The sequence below is a fragment of the Agelaius phoeniceus genome, chromosome 11 (assembly GCF_051311805.1).
Source record: "Agelaius phoeniceus isolate bAgePho1 chromosome 11, bAgePho1.hap1, whole genome shotgun sequence".
In the NCBI taxonomy this organism is placed as follows: domain Eukaryota; kingdom Metazoa; phylum Chordata; class Aves; order Passeriformes; family Icteridae; genus Agelaius; species Agelaius phoeniceus.
The window spans coordinates 22,668,510-22,692,017 of record NC_135275.1 but is presented as its reverse complement, the minus strand read 5'-3'; the positions used below and the strand labels follow the sequence as shown (position 1 = coordinate 22,692,017).

Below are 23,508 nucleotides of genomic sequence, written 5' to 3'. Positions count from 1 at the left end.
GAGCAGGGTGACCCATGTGCAGCCGCTGCCCTCAGCGCTTCTGCCCTGCTTCCATCTCCCATCACAGACACACGGGCCCCTTCTCTGCCTAGAACATCTCTTCAAAAAAGGGGGACCACAAATGAGACAGCACTGCAAATATTTGCAGATTCAGAGCAGTTAAGCTCTGAAAAACTTGAGCTTGCAAAACATTTGCTGAAATGTGGCTTCTGCCCAGGCAGTGGTTATTCCTCTGTAGGGAGGCTCTGCCCTCCCTCTCTCCCACCCCTGCTCCTGGCTGGGTCAGCACTGGGGGAGCAGGTGAAGGATTTTTGTATCCAAAATACTTTATTTAAAGCTTCAGGAACATTCAAATGTATTGTCAGTGGTATTTAGAACAACTACACAGAATGCTTGAGTTTAAATTGGAGCCGGATGCTCACACAGGAGGCACAAATTCCCTGTGCTGACTGCCCTGGCCATCCCAACACAGGAAGGCTCTGTCCTTTGCAGCCCCCAAGTTAAAATGCTGTCCTTGCTGGGGGAGGATCAGCCCATGCCCACCCTGAATTTCAGCTCCAGTACCAGCACTAAAGGCTCCCATATGTTCCGAGCTGTTTGATGCATTAATTTCACGCTTTTGCTCCCGACACTGGAGAGGCACAGGATTTTGTTAAGCTGTTTAATTGCAGTAAATTTCTTTAGCAGACAGTATTTTACGAGCTGCAGAAATACCTGCAAGGCTTGAGCAGGTGCCAACAGTCCCAAAGCCTGAAGGCAGTGTGTACTGGAGCAGGGAGTTCACAAATTACAATTTCTACATCACAAAACCATAACTCAGAACATGCTGCACTGGGCTGCCACCATGCCTTGTCCACAGTCCCTCTGCAGCTCTCATGGAGCCCCTTTAGGTCTGGAAGGGGTCTACAAGGTCTCCATGGAGCCTTTCATGTGCCTAAAGTGAACGTGGCCCCTCCTGCCAGGGACAGCCAGGGCAGGGAGGGTGCTGGGGATGACCCAGCCCAGGGCTCCCCCAAAAGGGGACGAGAGGAGAGGCCAGGCCAGGGCTCCCCCAAAGCCCTGCTCTGCCCCTGCCTCTGCTCTGACCTTTGCCCAAGCTCCCAGCTGCATTCCTCTGCAGCCTGGCACCACCTCTTCTCCATGCCACCCCCTGAGGCTGGCTGGCTTTTAACCCTGCCTGGGCTGAGGGGATCCCCTTTTCCCCCAGAGCTCCCCAGGCAGGGGACAGGGGAGGGTTACCCCCAAACCAGGGTCCTGCTGAAAATGCCAGCTCTGAAATGCTCATGTGTCCATGTGGGTCCCCAAACGCAGCAGGAGTGCCACCCACGGGGGCTGGCAGAGAGCTCAGCCCTCTGTGCACCTCAGCCCCTGGCCCTGTAGGACCCCAGTGTCCCCAGTGGGACCCCAGTGTCCCCAGTGGGACCCCAGCGTCCCCAGGGTTCCCCATGCAGGAAGGGACAGCTGCCTGGCTCTTGGAAGGGTCACTGAAGTCTTGCAGGGAAAAGGTGGCACTGCAGCATCTCAGGGACACACACACACACACTCTGCCCCCCAGACAGCTGATAAAGCTGTTTGCCACAAAATTCTTTACATTCCAGTCCCAGGGTGGCAGCTCTAGGGGCTGAGTCAGCCACTGACCAGGCAGAGCCTGCCCTGCCCTCTCACCAGGGTGAGCCCCTTGCCCTCTGTGCCCACTCCTTGGTGTTTTTGTTGCACAGGACAAAGCCCCAGCTGCGTGTGGCTGCAATTTTACACCATTGCTTTCAGCAAGCTGATCACATTCCTCAAACCCACTGCCTTGACACAGTGGCAGCAGCCTGTTAGCCTAATTCCAGTAAGGATTTAAAAACCACAAACACCCCTTGTTTTTGACCACAACTGTAGGTTTAGTATGCCAGAAGTTACTGTTGAGATGTGTTATTTCCAAAGGACTATTGCAAGATCTTAGTCATAAGAAGGTGGGACAGACTTGACAAAAGCCAGCAGAGCCCAGCCTCTCCTTTGCTTTCCTCTCCAGCTCCTCCTGGCAGGTACACATGGGCACAAGGGCTCCCTGGCAGCTCCCAGAGGGCCCCAAGGAAACACCTCCTCTCGCTGTGCTGCATGCCAGGGCACATGGAGCTGCTCACAAGTGAATAGTCAGACTCTGAAATTTGGTAACCTTCCCCTCGTGCTGTGTTTCCAAATGCCCCCAGTCCTGGTGGGAGCCCTGCTGGCCCTGCTCAGGCCCTGCTCTGGCTGCAGGTGCTGCACAGCAGGCTGGTGTTGGCCAGGGTGAAGGGTTTGCCCGTCAGCAGCGTCTCACACTCCAGGCAGGCAAAGTGCTTGTGGTGCCAGGCCAGCCCTTCCACCTGCTGGTAGTCGTCCGAGAAGATGATCTACAGGACAGACAGACAGACAGACAGACAACTGCTCATTTCCACCACCCCACCAAGCTGGAGCGTGGCAGGAGCAGGGAGAACCACCCCACACCTCCCACCAAGCCAATCAGCCAGGGAGCTCAGGAATGGGTACACAGAATAATCACAGGATGGTCTGGGCTGGAGGGGACTGTAAAGGTCACCTTGTCCCACCCCCCTGCCCAGGACAGGGACACCTTCCCCTTGGTCACCTTGTCCCACCCCCCTGCCCAGGGAAGGTGTCCCTGTCCTGGGCACAGGGGGTCCCAGGGGCCCTGGTCACTCTGTCCCCTGGCACAGGGGGTCCCAGGGGCCCTGGTCACTCTGTACCCAGGCACAGGGGATCCCAGGGGCCCTGGTCACTCTGTCCCCTGGCACAGGGGTCCCAGAGGCTCAGGTCACTCCCACCCTGGCACAGGGGGTCCCAGGGGCCCTGGTCACTCTGTCCCCTGGCACAGGGGGTCCCAGGGGCCCTGGTCACTCTCCCCTGGCACAGGGGGTCCCAGTTGCTCAGGTCCCTCTGTCCCCTGGCACAGGGGGTCCCAGTTGCTCAGGTCACTCTGTCCCCTGGCACAGGGGGTCCCAGTTGCTCAGGTCACTCCCCCCTGGCACACAGGTCCCAGTTGCTCAGGTCACTCCCCCCCGGCACACGGGTCCCTCCCGGTCCGTACCTCGTCGCAGCCGGCGCAGCGGGGCCGGAGGCTCTCGCAGTAGTGGCGCCCACACCAGGCGGCCCCGCTCTTCCAGAAGTAGATGAGGTCGACGAGGGGCTCGGTGCAGCGGCAGCACACGAAGCAGCCGGGGTGCCACTGGCGGGAGTAGCCGGCGCGCTCGGCGTACACCACGGGGCAGTCCCCGGGCAGCGGCTGCTGGCACGACTCGCAGCGCTGCACGGAGGGTGCTGGTCAGCATGGGCATGGCGACACCCACCCTGCTGGCCAGCTCATTCTGAGGGGCACTGGGACCCTCCCAAACCAAAACCTCCACCAAAACACAAAGGTTCTCCAAGAAGAAGTTAAGAATTCCTATAGTGCAGCACATCAGAGATGTAAATTTGAAAAGAGATCAGGAATTTTGGTCTTTTCTCATTGTTTTCTGTCTGTGCCTAACTCAGCTGTCACTCTACAGATTTCAGCAAGTGTTTTCTATTTCTAACAGCCAAAGAGCCAAAGTTAGATGTGATTAATCTCAAGATTAATGGCATCCATGCACACTACACACCAGACCAAGTAGGTCTGCTCTTTATCTGTGCCTGCAGAGCAATCCTGTGATTAGTGAAGAGCCAGCCTTAAAGCTCCACTCAGAGGCTGGCAGGGCGCTGTTCCAACTGCCACTGAAGCTGCGAGCAGCCTGTGTGTCACACGGGCTGTGGCTGCCCTGCTGTCCCCATCAGAGCCTTGGCACAGCAGTGTCCCCTCCAGGGGGCACAGGGGCAGGGGCTGGCAATGGCCCTGGGATCAGATGACAACTTACAAACACCCCAATTGAAGCCAAGAGCTTCTGACAGGTACAATGGGAGAACCACAGAATGGTTTGGGTTGGGTTCTCCCTTTGGGTCACTGAGCTTCCTGCACCCATCAGTCACACCCAGGGCTCTGCACCCATCCCACCGAGGGCTCTGCACCCATCACTCACACCGAGGGCTCTGCACCCATCACACCGAGGGCTCTGCACCCATCACACCGAGGGCTCTGCACCCATCACACCGAGGGCTCTGCACCCATCACACTGAGGGCACTGCACCCATCACACCGAGGGCACTGCACCCATCACTCACACCGAGGGCACTGCACCCATCAGTCACACCGAGGGCACTGCACCCATCACACTGAGGGCACTGCACCCATCACACCAAGGGCTCTGCACCCATCAGTCACACCGAGGGCACTGCACCCATCAGTCACACCGAGGGCACTGCACCCATCACACTGAGGGCACTGCACCCATCAATCGCACCAAGGGCTCTGCACCCATCACACCGAGGGCACTGCACCCATCACTCACACCGAGGGCACTGCACCCATCAGTCACACCGAGGGCTCTGCACCCATCACACCGAGGGCTCTGCACCCATCACACTGAGGGGTCTGCACCCATCACACTGAGGGCTCTGCACCCACCAGACCCAGGCCTTTTCCCGACACCTCCCTGAGACACCAGAGCTGGGGTCAGCCCCAGAGCCAGACCCTGCAGCTGCCTCTGCCCTGCCAGCCCCTAGAGGCCACAGCCCCAGCCGCCCAGCCCTGCTTATCTTGCAGGATCTAAAGCAAGAACAAACACTGCAGCTTCCAACCCTGAGCTCAAGTTTCTTGCCAGCAAGAACTGTTAAAAAAACAACTTATTTTGCTGTTTCTCTTCATGGAAATTGTTCACAGGGGAAATCTATTCACGGGGCTTTTCCCAAGCATTGTGTAACCTCCATATCCTGCTACTTACACACTACAAAGAGGTGATCCTTCAAACTTGAGGTGGGATTACAGCTTGGTGCTCCTACATCTCCATCATGCAGGCAGAGGAGTGAACACTTCACTAGCTGAGTTACCAGAGGTGTTGGCCAAAAACGTGTCCTGTTCCCTCAGGCTTTCCCATCCTGCTCATGCCCAGCTCGTGCTCTGCAGTGGCAGCTCCCAGGGAAGGAGCTCCCAGACACCACAGGCACTCTGAGCACTCCCTGCATTGCTGGCCTCAAGCTTTTGGGAACAATGATTAATTTGGATCAATTGCCTCAGGATTTGGTTTGATTCCAGGGCAGGAATCAAGCCTTGTAACACCAGAGGAGTGCCCAGCTCTGGGGGTCAGGACTCTGTGCTCTGTGAAGAACACCCATCCCGTGGGACAGACGTGCAGCAGGGATGTGGAGGCAGATGAGGGCAGTGGCCAGCAGGGCCAGTGTCCCCAGTCCTCCCTGGGTCTGCCATGGCCTGGGCTGCACAGCCTGGCTGTCCCAGAGGATCTGCCACTGCTCTGAAAGCTGCTCCATTTTTCAGCTGGTGCCTTGAGAGAAATGATGCTTCAAACTAAGGAGAATAACATCACAGTTATGTATTTATTTATTTGAAAGGACAAACTTGCAGTTTAAGTAAACCTTCATTGCTGGGATGACTTATTGATATGTTTAAAGGAAACCTTCCTTTTTTGGCTATTTTTTATCTTAAAATTCAGTGTTTTGTTGCAATAGTGAAAGTCTTTACTGTGCCCCTGGATTCAAAGTCAGCAGTACGTTAAGAGACCATGGCAGAGGGGAGACATTACCCAATATGGACTGAAAATGAAAACTGCTCTTTCATGTACAACCTCAGTGCAGGAATGGCAGGAAAGAATCTCCTCTTAAAAACACTTGGACACCATTTGCTTTTCCAGCTTTAAATCCTCTGCTGCAAGTCACCCTCACAAGGACCAGGACAAGGTATTTCCACTCTCCATATTTTATGATAAGCATCTGTTCAGCAGCACTCCAGACAGTGCTGGGGGAATATAAATCTAAAAGGGTGTTGAGGAATCTCAGCCATTTCTCTGTGGAAATGTATTTGTATGCCCAGGGACCCAGGGCAGCTGTTTCCATTTCCCCAGAGTGATTACAGTCCTGGGAACACTATCTGCATGTTCACAGCTCTGTGCTAACTGGCCAGAGCCTTCACCTCCTGTCATCTGAGGTCTTTCTGGGTAAGAAGCCTCCTTGGAAATACTGACTTGCATCACAGAATGGTGAAGGTTGGAAAAGACCTCCAAGATCATCAAGTTCAGCTTTCAACTGAAACACTGCCCATATCATCCAGGAACATGTCATGGCCAACCTTTCAGAGCTGCCAAGAACCCAGAGCTCAAACCAGTTCCCACAGCAAGAATTCCCTGACTTTGGTGGCCCAGCAAGGCCTTTGCTGCCGAGAAAGGAGATGAAGAAGAGGAGAACGCCGCTCATCAGCCCTGCCAGATGGACCCTTGTGCTCAGCAGGGCTGGCTGGGGCAGAGGAGCCCCCCAGGCCCTCACAGTGCTGCTCCAAAGCTTTGTGATGTGATTGAGCCTGCAGCAGGCATGGAGAATGCCCTGGCAGCAGGATGGGGACAAGGCACAGATCACCCTGCCTGCTGTAGTTGAGACCAAACCTATTCCCAGTGGCTCCCTGAGCCTAGAGCAGCCCCAGTGCTCCCATCCCGTCCCATCCCATCCCATCCCATCCCATCCCATCCCATCCCATCCCATCCCATCCCATCCCATCCCATCCCATCCCATCCCATTATCCCTCCCCTCACTCACGTAGTGCCCGGCCGTGCTCTCCAGGGCCCCGTTGGGTGACTCGGGGGCCGTGCTGGGGTCGATGCTCTTCTGCTGGGCCTTCTCCTGGGCCTTCTCCTGGGCCTTCTCCTGGGCCTTCTCCTCCTCCTTCCGGCCGCCGCCCTGGCCTGGCAGCGCCACCTCCCCGACGCCCAGGGCCTCGGCCTTGTACCTCGTCACGAAGTCGTGCATGAGCTGCTGCTCGCCCTCGGCGAGGCCGCGGCACTGCGCGGGGTCCTGGTCGTGCAGCGGCAGCTGCCGCGCCAAACGCCGCCGCCGCTGCCAGGCGCCCTCCGTGCCTGCCACGGGCTGCAGCTCCTTGGGGACCAGCTCCATGTACTGCATGGCCTGCAGGGGACACACACAGAGCACTGCATGGCCTGCAGGGGACACACACACAGCACTGCATGGCCTGCAGGGGACACACAGCACTGCATGGCCTGCAGGGGACACACAGACAGCCCTGCATGGCCTGCAGGGGACACACAGCACTGCATGGCCTGCAGGGGACACACAGCACTGCATGGCCTGCAGGGGACACACAGACAGCACTGCATGGCCTGCGGGGGACACACAGCACTGCATGCACTGCAGGGGACACACACAGAGCACTGCATGCACTGCAGGGGACACACACAGAGCACTGCATGGCCTGCAGGGGACACACAGCACTGCATGGCCTGCAGGGGACACAGCACTGCATGGCCTGCAAGGGACACACAGCACTGCATGGCCTGCGGGGGACACACAGCACTGCATGGCCTGCAGGGGACACACACACAGCACTGCATGGCCTGCAGGGGACACACACACAGCACTGCATGGCCTGCAGGGGACACACAGCACTGCATGGCCTGCAGGGGACACACACAGAGCACTGCATGGCCTGCAGGGGACACACAGCACTGCATGGCCTGCAGGGGACACAGCACTGCATGGCCTGCAAGGGACACACAGCACTGCATGGCCTGCAGGGGACACACACACAGCACTGCATGGCCTGCAGGGGACACACAGCACTGCATGGCCTGCAAGGGACACACAGCACTGCATGGCCTGCAGGGGACACAGCACTGCATGGCCTGCAAGGGACACACAGCACTGCATGGCCTGCAGGGGACACACACACAGCACTGCATGCACTGCAGGGGACACACAGCACTGCATGTACTGCACAGGACACACACGAGCTGCTGCAGCAGGAGGCACAGCCTGCCAGGGACATGCTCTGCTTGTGCTGTGGAGCAGCAGCAGCAATGCACCCAAACCCTCCCTTCTCCTTCTGAAGGGTTTGCACCCACTGTGCAGAAATAAAAGGCTGGACTGGCTTAGATGCCTGGGGTAGCAGGCTGCTATAAATCCTTTCATCCTCAGAAAACAGACTGGGTGTTTTTATGGTGTTTTAAATTACTTTTTGTTTGTTTGTTTGTTTAAATACAAACCCCAGTTTGCCCAGGAAAGCAAAGCAGCACAGACAGAACTTGCTTTGCACAAAAATCCCAGCACACCCTCCCTTGCTGGCATTACCATGACACTTTTCCATGAAATTTGATAACACGGCTGCTGAAAAGACCAAAAACCCATAAACATCAAAACCCACGAGCAGCTCTCTGTTGCCTTGTGCTGGGACAGGGAGAGCTGCAGGGAGTGAGTCCCAGACCACTCTGAGCACCCCAGAGCCCACAGGGCTGTGTGCAGAGCAGCTCACAGTGAAAGACCATCCTTTATCAATTAATGAAATCATCATAACAGGAAAAATGCAGCTGGCAGTTGAGTCTGTGTCACTGAGCAGTTCCACCTGACTTCTGGTTTCACTGCAGAGGGAAGGTGTTTCATTATTAATACCCTGTGACACAGAAAGGAAATGCCCAGAAAGTGCCCAAAATGAAGGCTCTGATTTAAGTGGCCAGGACCTCAGCAGCCGAGTAAAGCCCTTCAGTGTGAGGCTGGGTCAGAGCCCGTGGGCCACGGGGGCTGCACAGTTAACTGCTCCTGGCCCGAGCAGGGGAAGGGAGTTTCCCACTCCGGCATTGTCCTATTGTAGTGTGGAGAGTGACAGGGCAGCCAGTTGGCTCCTGCCCTTCCCTGCCACACCAGCAGCCAGCTGCGTTAGATTTGCTTCTTACTTGAGAACTCTAGCTTAAAAGACTTAGCAGAGAGATTTAACTGTTTGTGGCACACAGGCTGGTTCAGGCTGGGCTTTTCCACACAGAAATGCTTGCCCAGCACTGAACTCTTCAGCACGTCAGGAAAAACTTCCAGGTGCCTTCCACGTTGCCTCCTCTGAGGCAGAGAGCAGTGCTGCAGGGCGGAATTCCTGACAGGAAATGTGGAACAGCAGCACATAATGATTCCATGGAAGCAGGGCTTCTTCCCCACCCCTGGGGTGCAAGTTCAGATCACTGCACACTGGGATATCAGACATCAGCACTCGTCCATCGTGGCCCTGGGCAAAGGGGGGTGATGTCCAGTTTCCTGGGAAGGTTGTTGCCCTGTGGGAGAAGGTGGTGTTTGGGAAGAGCTGTTTGGAGAGCTGTGGGATGCTGGGCAGTGACCTGGTGCACAAATGGCTTTCACAGATATGAGGAAACCGAAGAGGAATGAGGAGAAAGAGACAGGGATTCCCTGACTGCTCCTCACAGGCACTGCCCCACAAGTGGACAGGAAACAACTGAAGTGATGCTGTGAGAGCAGGACCAGGACAGCAGAGCTGCAGCAGAGCAGCAGCGTGGGGAGAAACCTCAGTCCACTGATGTGCCAAGACTAATGAACATTTACACCAGAGCAAGGGGCCAGCACAGGCACCTGCAGCCTCCTGGTCTGCTCCACCTCCAGGATCTCCACTCCCAACACAAAGTGTTTGTGCTGAGAGTGAGGAAAGCAAAGCCTCAAGGCTTTTTTAAAGGCTTACTTAAAGCCTGCTCAGGGGCAGGTTTCAGTATCTGCCCAGACAGGCAGTGAGATTTCACTCCCTGGCCAAGGGAATGCTTGAAGTTATAATTGCAGATGTCAATAAAAATGTGTCCAGAGAAAAGATTGGGGGGAAAAAAAATCCAAAAAATCCAACCTGACACCAAAAACTGCCATGAAGAACAAGAAGTTGCTACATCTGCTGCTATCACTTATTGTTATGGCCAATGCTTCGCTGTGCTGCCTGAGTGCAGGTAATTTGGAGGAAGAGCATTTTAGTTTTCACTGCTCACCACTGGATCTTGGGGCTATTTTATGATCTGTTCTTTCCACTGTCTCCAAGGACCTAAGTATCTGCTTCATGACTTCTGCAGGCACGGCTTAACAAGAATGCTCTGAACTTCCTCCTATTATTGACCGTCCACTTCAGCAAAACAAGGTTAAAGCCATCCCAAGTGGCCAGCCTGCCTTCGGGAGGAAAGCCCTGGAGCCAGGCAGTTGTGCACTAACAGCTTTTTGGCCCAAGTCCCTTTGAAACCATCCTGAGAGTGGCTGACATCCAACACTTCTCCCCAGCGTTTGTCAAGATGATCTGCAAGCCAGAATTTATCAAGGTTGTCTCCAAAGCTCCTGCCTGTTGTTTACTTGAACCAAGATATATTCCAGCCTGTCCAGGCACTATAAAGAGATCAAAAACTTTCATAAAGTTTTTGAACCTCCCCCATCAGGAGGATGGGACTGGGCTGGGGGCTAGGGAAGGGAAGGGAAGGGAAGGGAAGGGAAGGGAAGGGAAGGGAAGGGAAGGGAAGGGAAGGGAAGGGAAGGGAAGGGAAGGGCCTCGATGAAGCATCCCCAGCTCAGCCCCAACCCAGCCTGTCCAAGGCCCTCAGGGCAACTGGCTTTAAACCAAATTAACCAGTCTGGCTCTGCGGGCTGCAACTACACTTTAACACCTGTATCCCAAATTCTTCTTTAAAAAGGTCTCTGGTTGCATTTTCAGCAGCTTTTTTTTGTTGATTGGCATCAATAGCTTGCAGCTATTTGTTTCATTTGAGAAGCAGAAGCTCTTCACTGCTCACTCCTGACAGTGGCACCCAGAAGGTTTTACACCACAGCACAGTGAAAAGCCAGCTAAAGGCTTTCCCACAAGAAATGCTCTGCTGGCTCACACCTCCCCATGCTGAAAACCACTTCCACCCCTTCCCACACAGCCGCTCCAGATGGAAACCAGGCACGGCAGGGAGGTGGAGCTGGGCTGGGGGCTCGGTTTTGGATCCAGCCCTCGGAAGGGGACCACGCTCCCTATCTCACCTTTTTACCCTGAGCTCTCTTGAAAATGTTGTTTTTATTTGGACCAGATTATGCTTAAACTGTAAGGAAGAAATCCCCAGCTCCAGAGCTGAGGTGAGAGTGGTTCTGCTGGCAGCAGAGAGGAGCTGCAGGCAGGAGCTCTTGGGCACCCAGCTCAGCTCTCACCAGGCTCCCAGCCGGGCACAGGGAGCCCTCCCACTCCAGCTCCTGGGCACAGGAAGCTCCTCAAGGCTGCTGGAACAGGGGTGGGCTGCTGTTCTTCCTCAGAGGGACTGTGAGGGACCCCGGGAATGGGCTTCTGAGCCCACTCTCCAGGCAAGGACTCCTCCAGCAGCACAGGGATGCTCTCTGAGAGCAGGAGAGGAGGAGCCCTGGGGCACAACCACCCAGCTGCCTGCCAGCCCCATTCCTGCTCCTCTGCTTGCCCAGCCCAGCCAGCCCCAGAAGGCCTGGAGGAGTTGTTCTTACATCCAGGCTGGGGCTTTGGAGCAGGCATGGGCTGCCCAGGGCAGCAGGACAGCAGGGATGGTATCTCTCCCCAGCCATGCTTTTACTGCAGATGGGCTTTACCAAAAGACTAAGAGCTTTCTAGTTGTAAAATCCATTAAGACTTCTCCTAGAAATGTAAACAAAGCCATAAACCCCAAAGGCATTCCATCCCACTCTCCTACCCACTCTGCTTATGGGCAGTGCTCCAAACTCGAGGCTCTGTACCCCTCTGAGCCCACCACGGGTTCCTGTTTCTCCCTGACAAGCCCATTCCACAGCAGAGCTCCGTCCCAGCCCCCAGCTGCCCTTACCAGCTTCTGGGTGAGCCCGGGGGGAGCCCACTCGTAGGTGATGGTGTCGAAGGTGGGGTCCTTGCCCGAGATGTTGGGGTTGGTGACGATCATGCGGTTCCTCTTGTAGACGCGGGCGCCGTCGCCGCCCTTGAGGCGCGCGGTGAGCGAGGCGTGCCGGGAGCCCGAGAGCAGCCGCCCGATCTTGCGGTCATCGTCCAGCTCCGAGCTCGGCCCGTGCTCCTCCTGGCTGCACTTGCACGACTTGCAGATCTTCCTGGGAAATCCCAAGAGAGCATCCAGGGCATGAGCCGGGCAGGGGCTGCCAGCCTTGCCCCAGGGGCACACACAGCCTGGGCTCATGGCACGGACAAAAGGCTCAGGGTGGAATGGGCTGGGGTGGGTTTGGTTGAGTTGGGTTGGGAGGACCCAAAATCCCACCCAGTGCCACCCCTGCCATGGCAGGGACACCTCCCACTGTCCCAGGCTGCTCCCAGCCCTGGTGTCCAGCCTGGCCTTGGGCACTGCCAGGGATCCAGGGCAGCCCCAGCTGTGCCAGGGCCTGCCCACCCTGCCAGGGAACAATTCCTAATTCCCAATAACCCATCCAGCCCTGCCCTCTGGCAGTGGGAAGCCATTTCCTGTGTCCTGGCACTGCAAAATCTGCTGCCTCCCACCCATGAGCTGCTGCTTCCCCTGAACTCTGGAAACCCCTTCAAGCATCACGAGATTGGAGATAATTCTCCTCACCAGATTGCAACAGAGCAGCACCAGCCTTGCCTATTATGAATCTTTACATGCCATTAAAAAAGTGACTGCTGGAAGGAACTGATGCTTAATTGACTGTAATTTGAACGATAATAGGTATAAATCACACAGACAAGTGTCTAAGGACACTCTGGTGGCCAGCACTGCCATCAAACACTAATAGCAAAAGGGGCAAAGTAACTCTGACACAACCCCGAGGATTTCAGCAGGATCTTGGAGTAAGAATGAGTCCTACCAGCCTTTAATGGAGTCAATAAAAAAAAAAATTGTGCTTCCACCAAATGAGTGCTTTAAAGTTTGGATTTCACACAGCTGAGGTATCACAAATGGAGCTGAAGGCATCCAAGGCATTCCAGCTGCAGCAGCACAGCTGGACCGCAGCCTCCCTGCCCTTCCACCATGGGCCCAGCGCCCTGGGGAGCTCCCCAGGAGCACAGAGGAGCCCAGGGTTTGTGAGGCAGCTCAGAGGGCACTAATTCTCTTTTAATTAGTGACATCTGGATGTCTGCATTCCATTTCACAGCCCCTTTGTTGTCCTGCTGGGGCAGGGAGCAGCCCCTGCCCTGAGCTGGGCACTGTCCTGGTGTGCTGCTGCTATCAGGGGCTATTTACCCGAATTTGTGGTTTTAAGAGGAAAAACTGGGAATGAAGCATCAGTAACGAGGTGCAGTGTCAGCAGCAGCCCCATTGCAGGCAGGATCAGGCAGGACCAACGTTACCTCCAGGAGTGTGGCTCGAAGCCCGTGCACAGCCCTCGGCAGCGCAGGCAGGGCGCGCCTCTTCCCACCTGCGGCTGGCTCCCCGACATCTGCAAAACAGCAGCACACAGCTGGAGCAGCACAGCTGGAGCAGCACAGCTGGAGCAGCACAGCTGGAGCAGCACAGCTGGCAGGGCTCTGTCCCCAGGGAGAGAGGGGACACTGCCCTGCAGACAGCGATCCCTTCCGCCATCCCTTGTGTCCCATGAAACCTCAGATCCCCCAACACCACCTGACCACATCCATGCAACCCTGCTAAGTTTATCTAAGGATGCTGGGTGAAGGTTTTCCCTTCAAAGTGAGGGAAGGTGGAGGGGCTGGCACATCAAACCCAGGGAACACGCCCATACCCTGGGCAGCCACCTTCACCTCTCCACAGAGACCTCAGGTCTCATTTTGATCCAGTTCACAGAATTCATGTACTGCACATGGACCTGTGCAAGGCAGAAGGTCAGGCAGGAGACATGGAGGTGCACTGCCATAACCTGATGCTGAACTTGCTTTACTGCACCTTGGACCTCCTTGGTGTGTCTCCAAGTGTATTTTGGGAATGTGGTAGGTTTCCATGCCCCTGGCACTGGACTTTAGGGGGGGTTTCCATAGTGAGCAGGAAATACACTGGGAAATGCTCTGGGAAGCAGAGGGGATGCTGGAGTGACACGGGGGGCTGTGGCTGTGCTGCACTTTTTGCTGCTCACTGAAAACAGACAAAAGTCACCCATCCTTGGGTGTTCACTGCTGCAGAGACATCCTAACAAACTCCCAACAGGACAAAGATGAGCAAAAACCCATGCCAGGAGCCCGGAACATTGGAAAACAAACCTATTTCCTGCCTGTCCCGTGGATTTATCAAACATGGCTTTTTGAGCGTGAGGAACACAGCAGGGTACAGCAGGAGACAAAAACAAAGTGCTGCAGGAGGCAGCAGGGCAAGGTGACACCAGCAGACGCTGAATTTATCTCAGCCTGGATGTTTACACAGGAGCTGTCAGGCTCCTGCCTGAAAGACATGCTTGTTCCCTGGAAAAATGAGCTGAGGGGAAACAGGGACAGCGCCAAGCCCAGCAGGAGCAGCGGCAGCACCAGGGGAGGGTCAGCCCAGCTCAGCAGCTCCGAGCCCCTGCAGTCAGGGATCAGAGCCCACAGCCTCCCCCAGCACAGCCCAGCACCTCTGGCCCCTGGAGGGACAGCCAGGTGTCAGGGCTGGGCAGGTTCTGACCACTGTGGCCACCACAGATTGCACTTCCCATCAGGGCTGTGGCATACACAGGTCTCACAATGCCAGCCTTTCTGGGGCCATTGATCGGGTTTTGTGAAAGGTCTTTAATCTCTCTGGAGGCAGGAGCTTGTTCTAGGAGCTGACTCCTCAGTTGTGCACACACACTGAGAGCCTGTCTGACTCACAGAACATCTGCCCTGGGACAGACCCACAGGGATCCTCCTCCAGCTGGCCCAGCAGAGGCTCAGGGCTCAGCCCTGGCAGAGCAGGGCTGAGGCTGTGGAGGTGCCCAGCGCTGGTACCTGCCCATGGCTGCAGTCCCTGCCCTGCCTCAGTCCTGCAGTGCAAGATCATGCACTATTTAAATCACCCTCTGGCACCTCACAACAGGCTGGCCTTGCCAAACCTATTTTCAAAGGGAGGGACCAAGAGCAGTGAAAGGACTGAGGCAAAAGAGCAGATGCTGCTCCCCAGCAGGGACCCACGGGGCCCTTGGGCTGACCCAGGCTGTGCTCAGCAGCTCCAGGCTCTGAATTCTGCTCAGAGACAAACCCAGTGGCGATGCTGCAGCTCTTCTTCCTCCTGTGCCAGCTGCCCAGGACAGACAGACACTGAGGATTCCCACAGACCACTCCCAGCCCTGTGCCAGGTACCACGAGCTGCTGGGGTTTAGCTGGCTCCGATCTTAGTGAGTCAAACAGGAGCTGAGCATCAGCAAGGGACTGCAAGTGGTGGTTTATCTAAAATACAAACATCTGGATTAAATAAATGCCTTTGGAAAAGGCTCTTTCACTCAAGGGGAAAGGCACAGGGACAAGTGTGGTCAGCAGCACAGGCAGCTCCCCGGACGAGCTGGCACTGGGAGCCCAGGGCAGTGCCAGGGCAGGAAGTCACAGCCCCAAGGGTGCCCAGCAAGCTCAGACCCTCGGGCCAGCAGCTCTGGAGGCTCTGAAAGGCCAGGCAGGCTCTGTCTGGAGGGCAGTGCTGCTCCTCACTCCTCCAGAAGCACAGGGAGAGCTGAGCCACTCTCACTCCCGTCCCTGTGCAGGGCCAGACACAACAGGCGCCAGTGTCCGGTCCCTGCACGTCCTGCCCAGGCACTGAGCTGCTCCTCTCGCTCTGCTGCAGCTCCTCACATCGGCATAAAAGGAGATTTCTTTGCAAAAATTATGCAAGACACTGCAAAAACCCAAAGCCGGTGAGATAATGTGAAACAAATGCTCTGACTAGCCCAGGCTCCACCTATGCCCAAGCCCATCCGAGAAGTGCAGCTGAACTTTGGCATCACCTTCTAACACAAAGGGTTTGGAGACATTTGTAATGCTTTAAACAGCGCCAAAACCCCCAAACCAGGCCTATGTCAACAAACTGGTTGAAGGAAAGCAAATCCTGCTCCCCAGGACTAGATAGACGCTCCTTGCAAGATTTCTGTTTTGGCTTTCTGTGCCTCACAGCATTCTTGCTGCTAGAAGACAGAAAGCAAGTCAGGGCAGAGGAAATTCTTGGGTAGTGAAATGATAGGAAATCGAGGCTGTTCTACCCACAAAAACATCAGTGAGCAGTGTCAGGAGCACACCAGTAATGCCACGGGTTGCTGTTACACCAGCCAAAGGCACGGCCATGGGTCGCTGAGCAGCTGGAAAATGGAGAGCCTGGAGTGACAAGTGACAAGGAAAGGACCCAAACACGGCTCCAGCTTGCTCCAGAGCTTGAGGAGTCCTCTGGAAAGGAGCACTGAGCTCCCCTGGCAGGTCTGGTGGGATACACTCCTGGCCAGGAGCTCTGAGCAGGTCAGGCTCCAGCTGCACAGCCTGCTCTGTTTGCTGCTCAGCTGAGACCCCACAGGGCTCTTTGCTCTGTCACCTTCTGGCCAGCCCAGCACACCTCGGCCAAGGACCCTTTGCCAAAGGCTCTGCTGAAACCAGTTTGACAGCTGGGTGTGCTGCCAGGGACTGTCCCAGGGGCAGCAGGACCTGTAGAACTCGGGCCTGAAGTCCCATTCAGAGTTTCAGGAAGCTTGGCCAGTGTGGAGGTTAGTCCAGAACATGGAGGACCCAGCAGGGACAGGCAGGACTCGGCTCTCTCTGCTTGCTGTGCCCGGTGTGACACCAGGGCAGATCCACAGCAGGTGAAGGGTGTCCCGTGGCAATCACCACTCCTGGCACTGCTGCCTGAGTCACCCACGGCTCTCCAGCCCCAGAAGGGCTTTGGGGACACAGTGCCACAGCCACAGGCCTGGGAGGGGCTGGCAAAGGGGGCCCTGCTGCTTCCACAGAGGCTTCTGGATCCCAAAAGCATTTATTGCACAACACCCTATTTGGAGACCGAAATGGTGCTGCAGACACGTAACCACCTCAAGTATGTTTTCCCCTCCTTTTTAGGGAGGGAAGAGGAAAAGCTGGTTTCCAAAAAGTTACTCCAAGTTCACAACAGCCCTTCAGAGCCGAGGTCCTCGTTTCACCTCTCCCCACAGCCAGTGCTCCTCAGTGGCCACCACAGGCTCCATCCAAACCCTCCTGCAGCATCAGACACCCTGCCCTCGGTCCCAGCCGTGGCACGAGAGAGCTCCAGGGAGGCTGAGAGACCTCCAGAACCCTTTGGGGAGGTTCCTCCAGCTGCAGTGAGTTTGGAAGATTTACAGCCAAGTCTGAACTAGACCCATGAACAAAGGAATGGGGAAAAGCCACACAATATTCACATGGGTGGGACCAGTCTGCTCAGCACAATTGCTGAGGGACAGGGATGGATAGCAGATCATTTGTTGTCATGATTTGACTATAATAGAGCTAGGCTTGCATAATAACAGTGGGCTAGCTCAAACTTCCTTATGGATTTGGGGCTGGCTCAAACTTCCTTAAGGACTTGGGGCCAGCTCAAACCTCCTGACGGATTTCCAGCAACTGGAGGATGCAAGGGTTTACATCCAAGGGGAATGCTGCATGCTCCAGTTCACATGCTGGCCATTTGGCTGAACTCTTCCTTTCTGCTGATCACCAGCAAACAGAAGGGTTTGGGTTGCAAGGGGCCTTAGAGCTCAACATCCTCCTTGACTGCACCCAACGTCTGGGGAGGTCCAGCTCAGGAACCAGCTCCCAGTCCTGGCACAGAACAGCCCAAAACATCCCCTGAACCTCCTGCAGGGGCAGCTCAGGTGGGACACTTGGGGCTCTTCTGCATTTCAGGAGAGGCTCCTTGACAGCAAGGGGAATAGGTCTGACAAGGCAAGCAGCTGCCCTCAGAAGGGCATTAACCAATGAACACATTCACCACTGCAGTTCTGAGAACAGCAAAGGGATGTTTTGATTTATTTTCTTCTCATTTTCATAGAAAACATCCATTGTAATCATGACCTGCAAGCAATTTGTTTCCCTGCCAGATTCCAAGCAAGCGTTATCCCAATTACCACACTCACAGGAAAAAAATTCCCTGACAAAAGGCTGTCTTTCATCCCAAATTCTCTCTATTGGATTTATTTCAGGCATCAATGAATGGGTTGATATCATCTGCAATACTGGAAGCACTTATTGTATTAAACTTTGCAGAGTAAGAAGTTTGCTGCCTTTTATTTTAGCAACATAAAGAGCAGGTAAAGGCTCTGATAATGAAGGAAACTATTTCAATGGAGCTGCCAGATCCCAACCCACAGGATGACAGAGCTCCAACAACCAGGGCCTCTGCAAATAGCTCCCTCTTCCAAGAGCACATAGCTGGCAGCATTCCTTTCTTCACTAACAATGTGTGAATTAATGATAAGAGAAGGGCAAATGCTGAAAAATCAGATTTTTTCACAAAGTCAGACAGTGCTTCAGACACTTGGACTTAATTATAAACCTAAACCAAGATGTGAGGAAGTGTCTGGCTAATGAACAGCCCCTGTGCTGAGTTCCAGAGCACTCAGGTAAGGGTCTCAGGGTGATCTCCAGTTACCTGCCCAGGACCAGCTGGGGCCTCCCCATCTGCCACACGAGGAGAAGGCTCTGGATGCCACTGGGAATGGGGAGCCCCCAGGACACTGACAGGAGCTGCTCCCATCAAATCTCCATTAACAGCTGATTTAGGACTGAATATCCTCTCAGCAGTAGGAGAGGGATCTTTGGTGGAGCAAACAGGAGGAAGATGAAGGTGGCACGAGGGCAGGGCCATGCCTGGGCCCCCACCCCTGTCCCTCACCCTTCCTGCACTGCAGCCTCTCTGTGGCAGCCCCGAGCTTCACAATCTCAGCACAGGCTGGAAAACAAAGCCAGGAGGTTTGGAGCAGCAAGTCTGCAGGTGCTCAGAGGGAGCACACCAACGGGTCCTAGTGAATCTTGAGGCTGCTGATGGCCTGAAGCCAAGGCAGGAGCTGTGCCACCCCAAACACTGGCAACCATCAGGATGCTCTGGAGAGAATTCACCTTCCCGTGCCCACCTGATGTAACCAAGCCACGGGGTGGGTGTTGGGAGCAGGTGAGATGGTACAAGAGGGAGGAATCAGCCTGGTACCAGCCCTAGGAAACTCCAGCTCTCCAAAAGCTGCCAATAGCTGCCTGGAAATAGTCCCCTTTCTCTGAGCCCCATCTCTAAATGGAACAGGAGCTCCAAGATGGGACATCTGAGCACTGCCTTTCCTGGATGGCTGAAATACAGTATTTCCTCCTTTAAAAAAAGGAGAAAAACCCCAGCCTAAGCAAATACTCCAGACACTGCCTCTCTGCAGGACCAGAGGGATTTTGTAATTTGTGAATTGCATTTCATTGGACTCTGCTTAGCTCTGAGTCCAAGTCCCAAAACAAGGTCTTTAACCCCCGTGCTGTTTTGTGATTCCATGTCTATAAATACTTACCCAGAGCAGGTTTCTCCATTAGGATCCACATCTGCTTCCTCCCCTGGGCTGCAGCACAAGGACACTGCTCTGGGAGCAGGGGTCAGTGCCCTGAGGACAAAGCAGCCTCCAGGGAGGCACAGCCACCTCCCCAAGTGTGACCTGTCCCCAGAGCCACGTGTGACCTGTCCCCAGCCCTGGCAGCAAGCTCCTCATGCCCCGGGGCAGAGACAGTGCCGGCTCCAGAGGGAAACTGAGCTTCTGCAGACCAGACATGATGAGCATGAGAACTCTGCAAGGGCCAGACCAGTCCTGGGGTGGAACTGTTCAAGGTCTGGGGCTCCAGCCCCACACTTGGAGCCGAGATGAAGCTGGTGATGAAGATGAAGCTGGTTTCTGCAGCCCTGACAGGGTTTATACCATGGAGCAGCAGCACCTTTTTGGGGCTCAAGCACAACCTCCCCAGCCCCTCACCCAGGATCCTCATCCTCACCCACCCAAAGTGCTCACAGAGCTCTGGGACACCACAGAGGCTTCTCAGATGTGTCCCACAGAAGTCTCTGGGCAGAACTGCTGTTACCAGGGAGCTGAGCATCCTTCCCACAGAGCCAGGCCCACCAGCTGTGGGGACAGCTCGGGGCTCAGCCCTGCACACCCTGACCAAGGCACCCACCTTAGGAACCATGAGTGACAAAGCTGCGTTTCCAGCTGGGATGAGAAGTTTTGAAAAGCTCCCAGGTTTTGGACTTGACCAATGCAAGCTGCAGTCCCAAGCAGCACTCCCACCCACATCTGCACACAGCTGCAGAGGGCTCTTCAGGCATCCAGTGTTTGCTGGTGAAGAGGGAGCTCTGCCTCTCCCTGAGGCACCAGGACCCCCAGACCACACCCTGGAGCCCATTCAGCCCTGCACCAGCAGCCCTCCTGTGTCCTGTATGACGCTTCAGATGTTTGCCAGTCTCATGTGAAGAACCGAAGGCAGAAAAAGGTAAAGAACCAAAATTTGTGTGAACTGAGTAAACTTTACCTTGGCTTAGACGGGTGCTCTTAGCTTGGTGGGTTATTTTGCTCTGACAAGAAGGGACAGAGTTTAGTGAGAACAGCACACAAGCCCAGGGGCTGCCTGGCCAGCTGGGCCCGCTCCAGCCTCGCGCCGTGCCAGCCATCGCCTTCTCCCTGCTCTGAGCCCTAACTCCACTCAGAATTCAATCTAAACAAGCCCTGTGCCAAACAGAACGCTGTCCCACTCATGCTGCTTTAATTTCCTCAGAAAGAATCCCAGAATACTCTAGGCAAGACATCAACAATAATTAAACCCAACAGTGATTGAAAATCAAATTTTCGGGGCCTCGCGACAAGCTCTAATGAGTTCCAGACTTGCCTTCCCGACTTGCTCAGACTGGCTGTGTGACACTGCCAAGCTAAATTAAAATTTGACAGTATTCCACACCATGCCCAGAAAAAGTGCCCGCCTTAGGATTCAGGAAATGAAGCAGCCGTCTGCTGCAGAGACACCCATTTACGCTGCGACGGCGATTATTCAGACACCGATACAGCGTCTGCATTGTTCTCCTGCCTTGTTTTCATTCTGTCATTTCATAGCCCTTCTGCAGTACAAACCAGCTGGCATGTCTGATTTCAGTGTTCAGGTGAGGGGGGACAGGCAGCAGAGCTGTGCAGAGCCTGGGCATCCCCTGCCCCAGCAGAACTGCACCTTCACTGCACTCTGTGCCACTGCCTCAGACTGAAGTGACAGTAGAGGTGACATCTTGTCCTTTACAGCCCTTCCCCAATGGGAGCTGAGCATCCAGCCGCACATTTTGGGAAGTCTCTGATGCTTTCTGCAATCAGAAGCCTTTTTGGGGTGCACTGTGAGCCCTCCCTGCCGCATCCCCTGCAGGTGATGCTTGAGAAGCTCCTGGGAGATGGCTCCAGGGCAGAAACAGCTTCACCAGGGCTTGTCCCACAGCAGGGATTTGCTCAGCCCTCTCTGCTGTCCAAACCCAGCCCTGCTCCTGGAGCCCCCCCGAGGGACCCCCAGCCTGGGGCTGCTGGCAGAGCTCAGCCCCACTCAGAGCCCCCTGCTCCAGACAAGGCAGGGATTGAGCTGCTGGCAGGGCCAGCCTGACCACAGCCCAGCAGCAGCCCTGAGAAAAAGGCTCCATTTTCACTCCTGTGGGATCCATCCCCACTCAGTGCCTGGCAGGAGCATCCCGAGGGCTCCAGCTGGCACCCAAAGGTGCCCTCCCCACGGCAGCCAAGACCCGTGCACATGGCTGAGGCGCCAGCAGCAGCAGGGACCTGCTGGGAGAGGACATTGCTCTGAGTCTGGGATGACACATCAGGAGGCCCCTCCAGCAGGTCCCACCAAACCCTGACCACTCCTGCTGGGACAGGGCCACCCTGCAGGGCCACACCGGGGGTGCCACCCCTGCCAGCCAGCACTGATTGTCCCCAGCAGGGTCAGCACGCAGGGAAGGAGGAATCCTGAGTGCCCCAGCCCCACCTCCAAGCATCGTGTGTGTCAGGAGAGCAGGGCAGGGGGATGCTGAGGAGCCCAGCCCAGCATCTGTGGGTCACCCGGCCAGCAGCTCCTGCTGCCAAACACCAGCGTCTGCCTGGCTACCCTGCCAGAACAGCCAGCTCACAGAAACACCGGGCAAAGTTCACAGTGAAACCAGGTAAAGTTCACTGTGAAACCGGGCAAAGTTCACAGTGACACCGGGCAAAGTTCACAGTGACACCGGGCAAAGTTCTCCTCGGGATCAGCAGTGGCTCAGCTCAAACCCATCGGGACAGGAGGTACCACAGCTCGGCAACAGCCAGGCTGACCCGCCCAGCCTGACGGTCAGTCAGAGGGACAGTGCCCTGGGGGCCCACGCTGCCAGAAAACGCCATGGCAGAAGGCAGTGACCCCCAGAGGGCAGGGTCTGGGGTGCCCCAGCACGGTCCCAGCGAGACGGGATCACACCAGGCCGACAGGGGCTGCTGAACTCATCCCCGAGCCACGCGGGACAAAGGTGCAGGGAGGAAGGTCACGGGAGCAGCTGCTGCCATTCCACACGCTCTGATCCGGCAGCCAGAATCCCCTCCAGAGCCCAGGGCCATGGCAGCAGGAAGGGCCGGCATCTCTTGGAGCCAACACTCTCCAGAGGGTCTAGAAGGGGACAAGGGACTCCCTCCCTCCCTCCCTCCGGCAGAGCGCAGCTCAGCACAGCTGTGCCGCACACGGGCTCATTCGCACAACCACAGCTGCCTTGCCAGCAGACGCCTCGCTGGAGCGATTTTGGCACGGAATGAGCACCGGGCAGGGCGCTCTGGGCGCCCCCAAGGGCAGGGAGGAGGGCAGAGCGGTGGGCTCAGTGCCCCGGCTCGCACTGCCCGGGCAGCACAGCCGGAGATGCGGGATACCGGCAATAACCCCGGGCTCCCTCCGCCGAGCGCTGCCCGCGGCGCAGCCGCTGTGCCCGGGCACCTCCGGGCGCGGGGATCGATACCGCTGTGCCCGGGACAGGGACCGGGACCGCTCCCGGGCTGTCCCGGGACAGGGATCGGGATTGCTCCCGGTGTGCCCCGGGCTGTCCCGGGACAGGGATCGGGATCGCTCCCGGTGTGCCCCGGGCTGTCCCGGCACGGGGATCAGGATGGTTCCCGCTGTACCGGGGCAGTCCCATCCCGGGGATGGGGATCACTCCCGCTGTCCCGACCCGGGGATGGGGATCACTCCCGCTGTCCTCCGATACCGCTGTCCCCCGGGCTGTCCCGGCACGGGGATCGGGATCATTCCCGCTGTTCCCGGGCTGTCCCGTCCCGGGGACCGGGATCATTCCCGCTGTCCCCCGGTCTGTCCCCCCCCGGTTCCCCTCACTCACCTCCGGCCGCTCCGCCGCTCCCACGCCGCCGCCGCTCGCGCTGCCCGAGCGCCGCCTTTCATTGGCGGGCGCGGCGGCCGCGCGCCGCTCTCAGCCAATCCCGACCCGTCCCGAAACTTTCCTGGCCAATGGCGAGTGGGGGAGAGCGGGGGGGGCGTGGCTGCGGCGGGGACAGCGGGACGGGGACAAGGGGGACAAGGGGACAGGAACAGGGATGGGGAAAAGGATGGGGACAAGGGGACAGGGACAGGGACAGGGGCTGGGACGGGGACCAGGACGGGGACGGGGACGGGGACCGGGACGAGGACAAGGGGACGGGGACAAGGGGACGGGGATGGGGAAAAGGGGACGGGGACAGGGCCGGGGACAAGGGACAGGGATGGGGAAAAGGATGAGGACAAGGATGGGGACAAGGATG

At 56.4% G+C, this 23,508-nt stretch overlaps 1 protein-coding gene across 1 annotated transcript; it reads right to left on the bottom strand.

Annotated features, from left to right (window-relative positions):
* Positions 1–375: 375 nt before the first annotated feature.
* LMCD1 (LIM and cysteine rich domains 1) lies at positions 376–23,129 on the bottom strand. Its single transcript, XM_077184747.1, has 6 exons — positions 23,091–23,129; positions 13,160–13,248; positions 11,694–11,949; positions 6,655–7,020; positions 3,071–3,286; positions 376–2,378 (listed from the first exon to the last, which is right to left on the bottom strand). The coding sequence occupies exons 2-6, from the start codon at positions 13,246–13,248 to the stop codon at positions 2,223–2,225; spliced, it is 1,083 nt and encodes a 360-aa protein (XP_077040862.1). The 5' UTR covers positions 23,091–23,129; the 3' UTR covers positions 376–2,222.
* Between the last annotated feature and the right edge of the window lie 379 nt (positions 23,130–23,508).

Coding starts and splice junctions, on each gene's coding strand:
- LMCD1 (XM_077184747.1), bottom strand. CDS start 13,248: ATGTCGGGGAGCCAGCCGCAGGTGGGAAGAGGCGCGCCCTGCCTGCGC. Junction 7,021..11,693: donor CCGGGCTCACCCAGAAGCTG/GTAAGGGCAGCT, acceptor TGTCCCCTGCAG/GCCATGCAGTACATGGAGCT. Junction 3,287..6,654: donor AGAGCACGGCCGGGCACTAC/GTGAGTGAGGGG, acceptor CCCTCCGTGCAG/CGCTGCGAGTCGTGCCAGCA.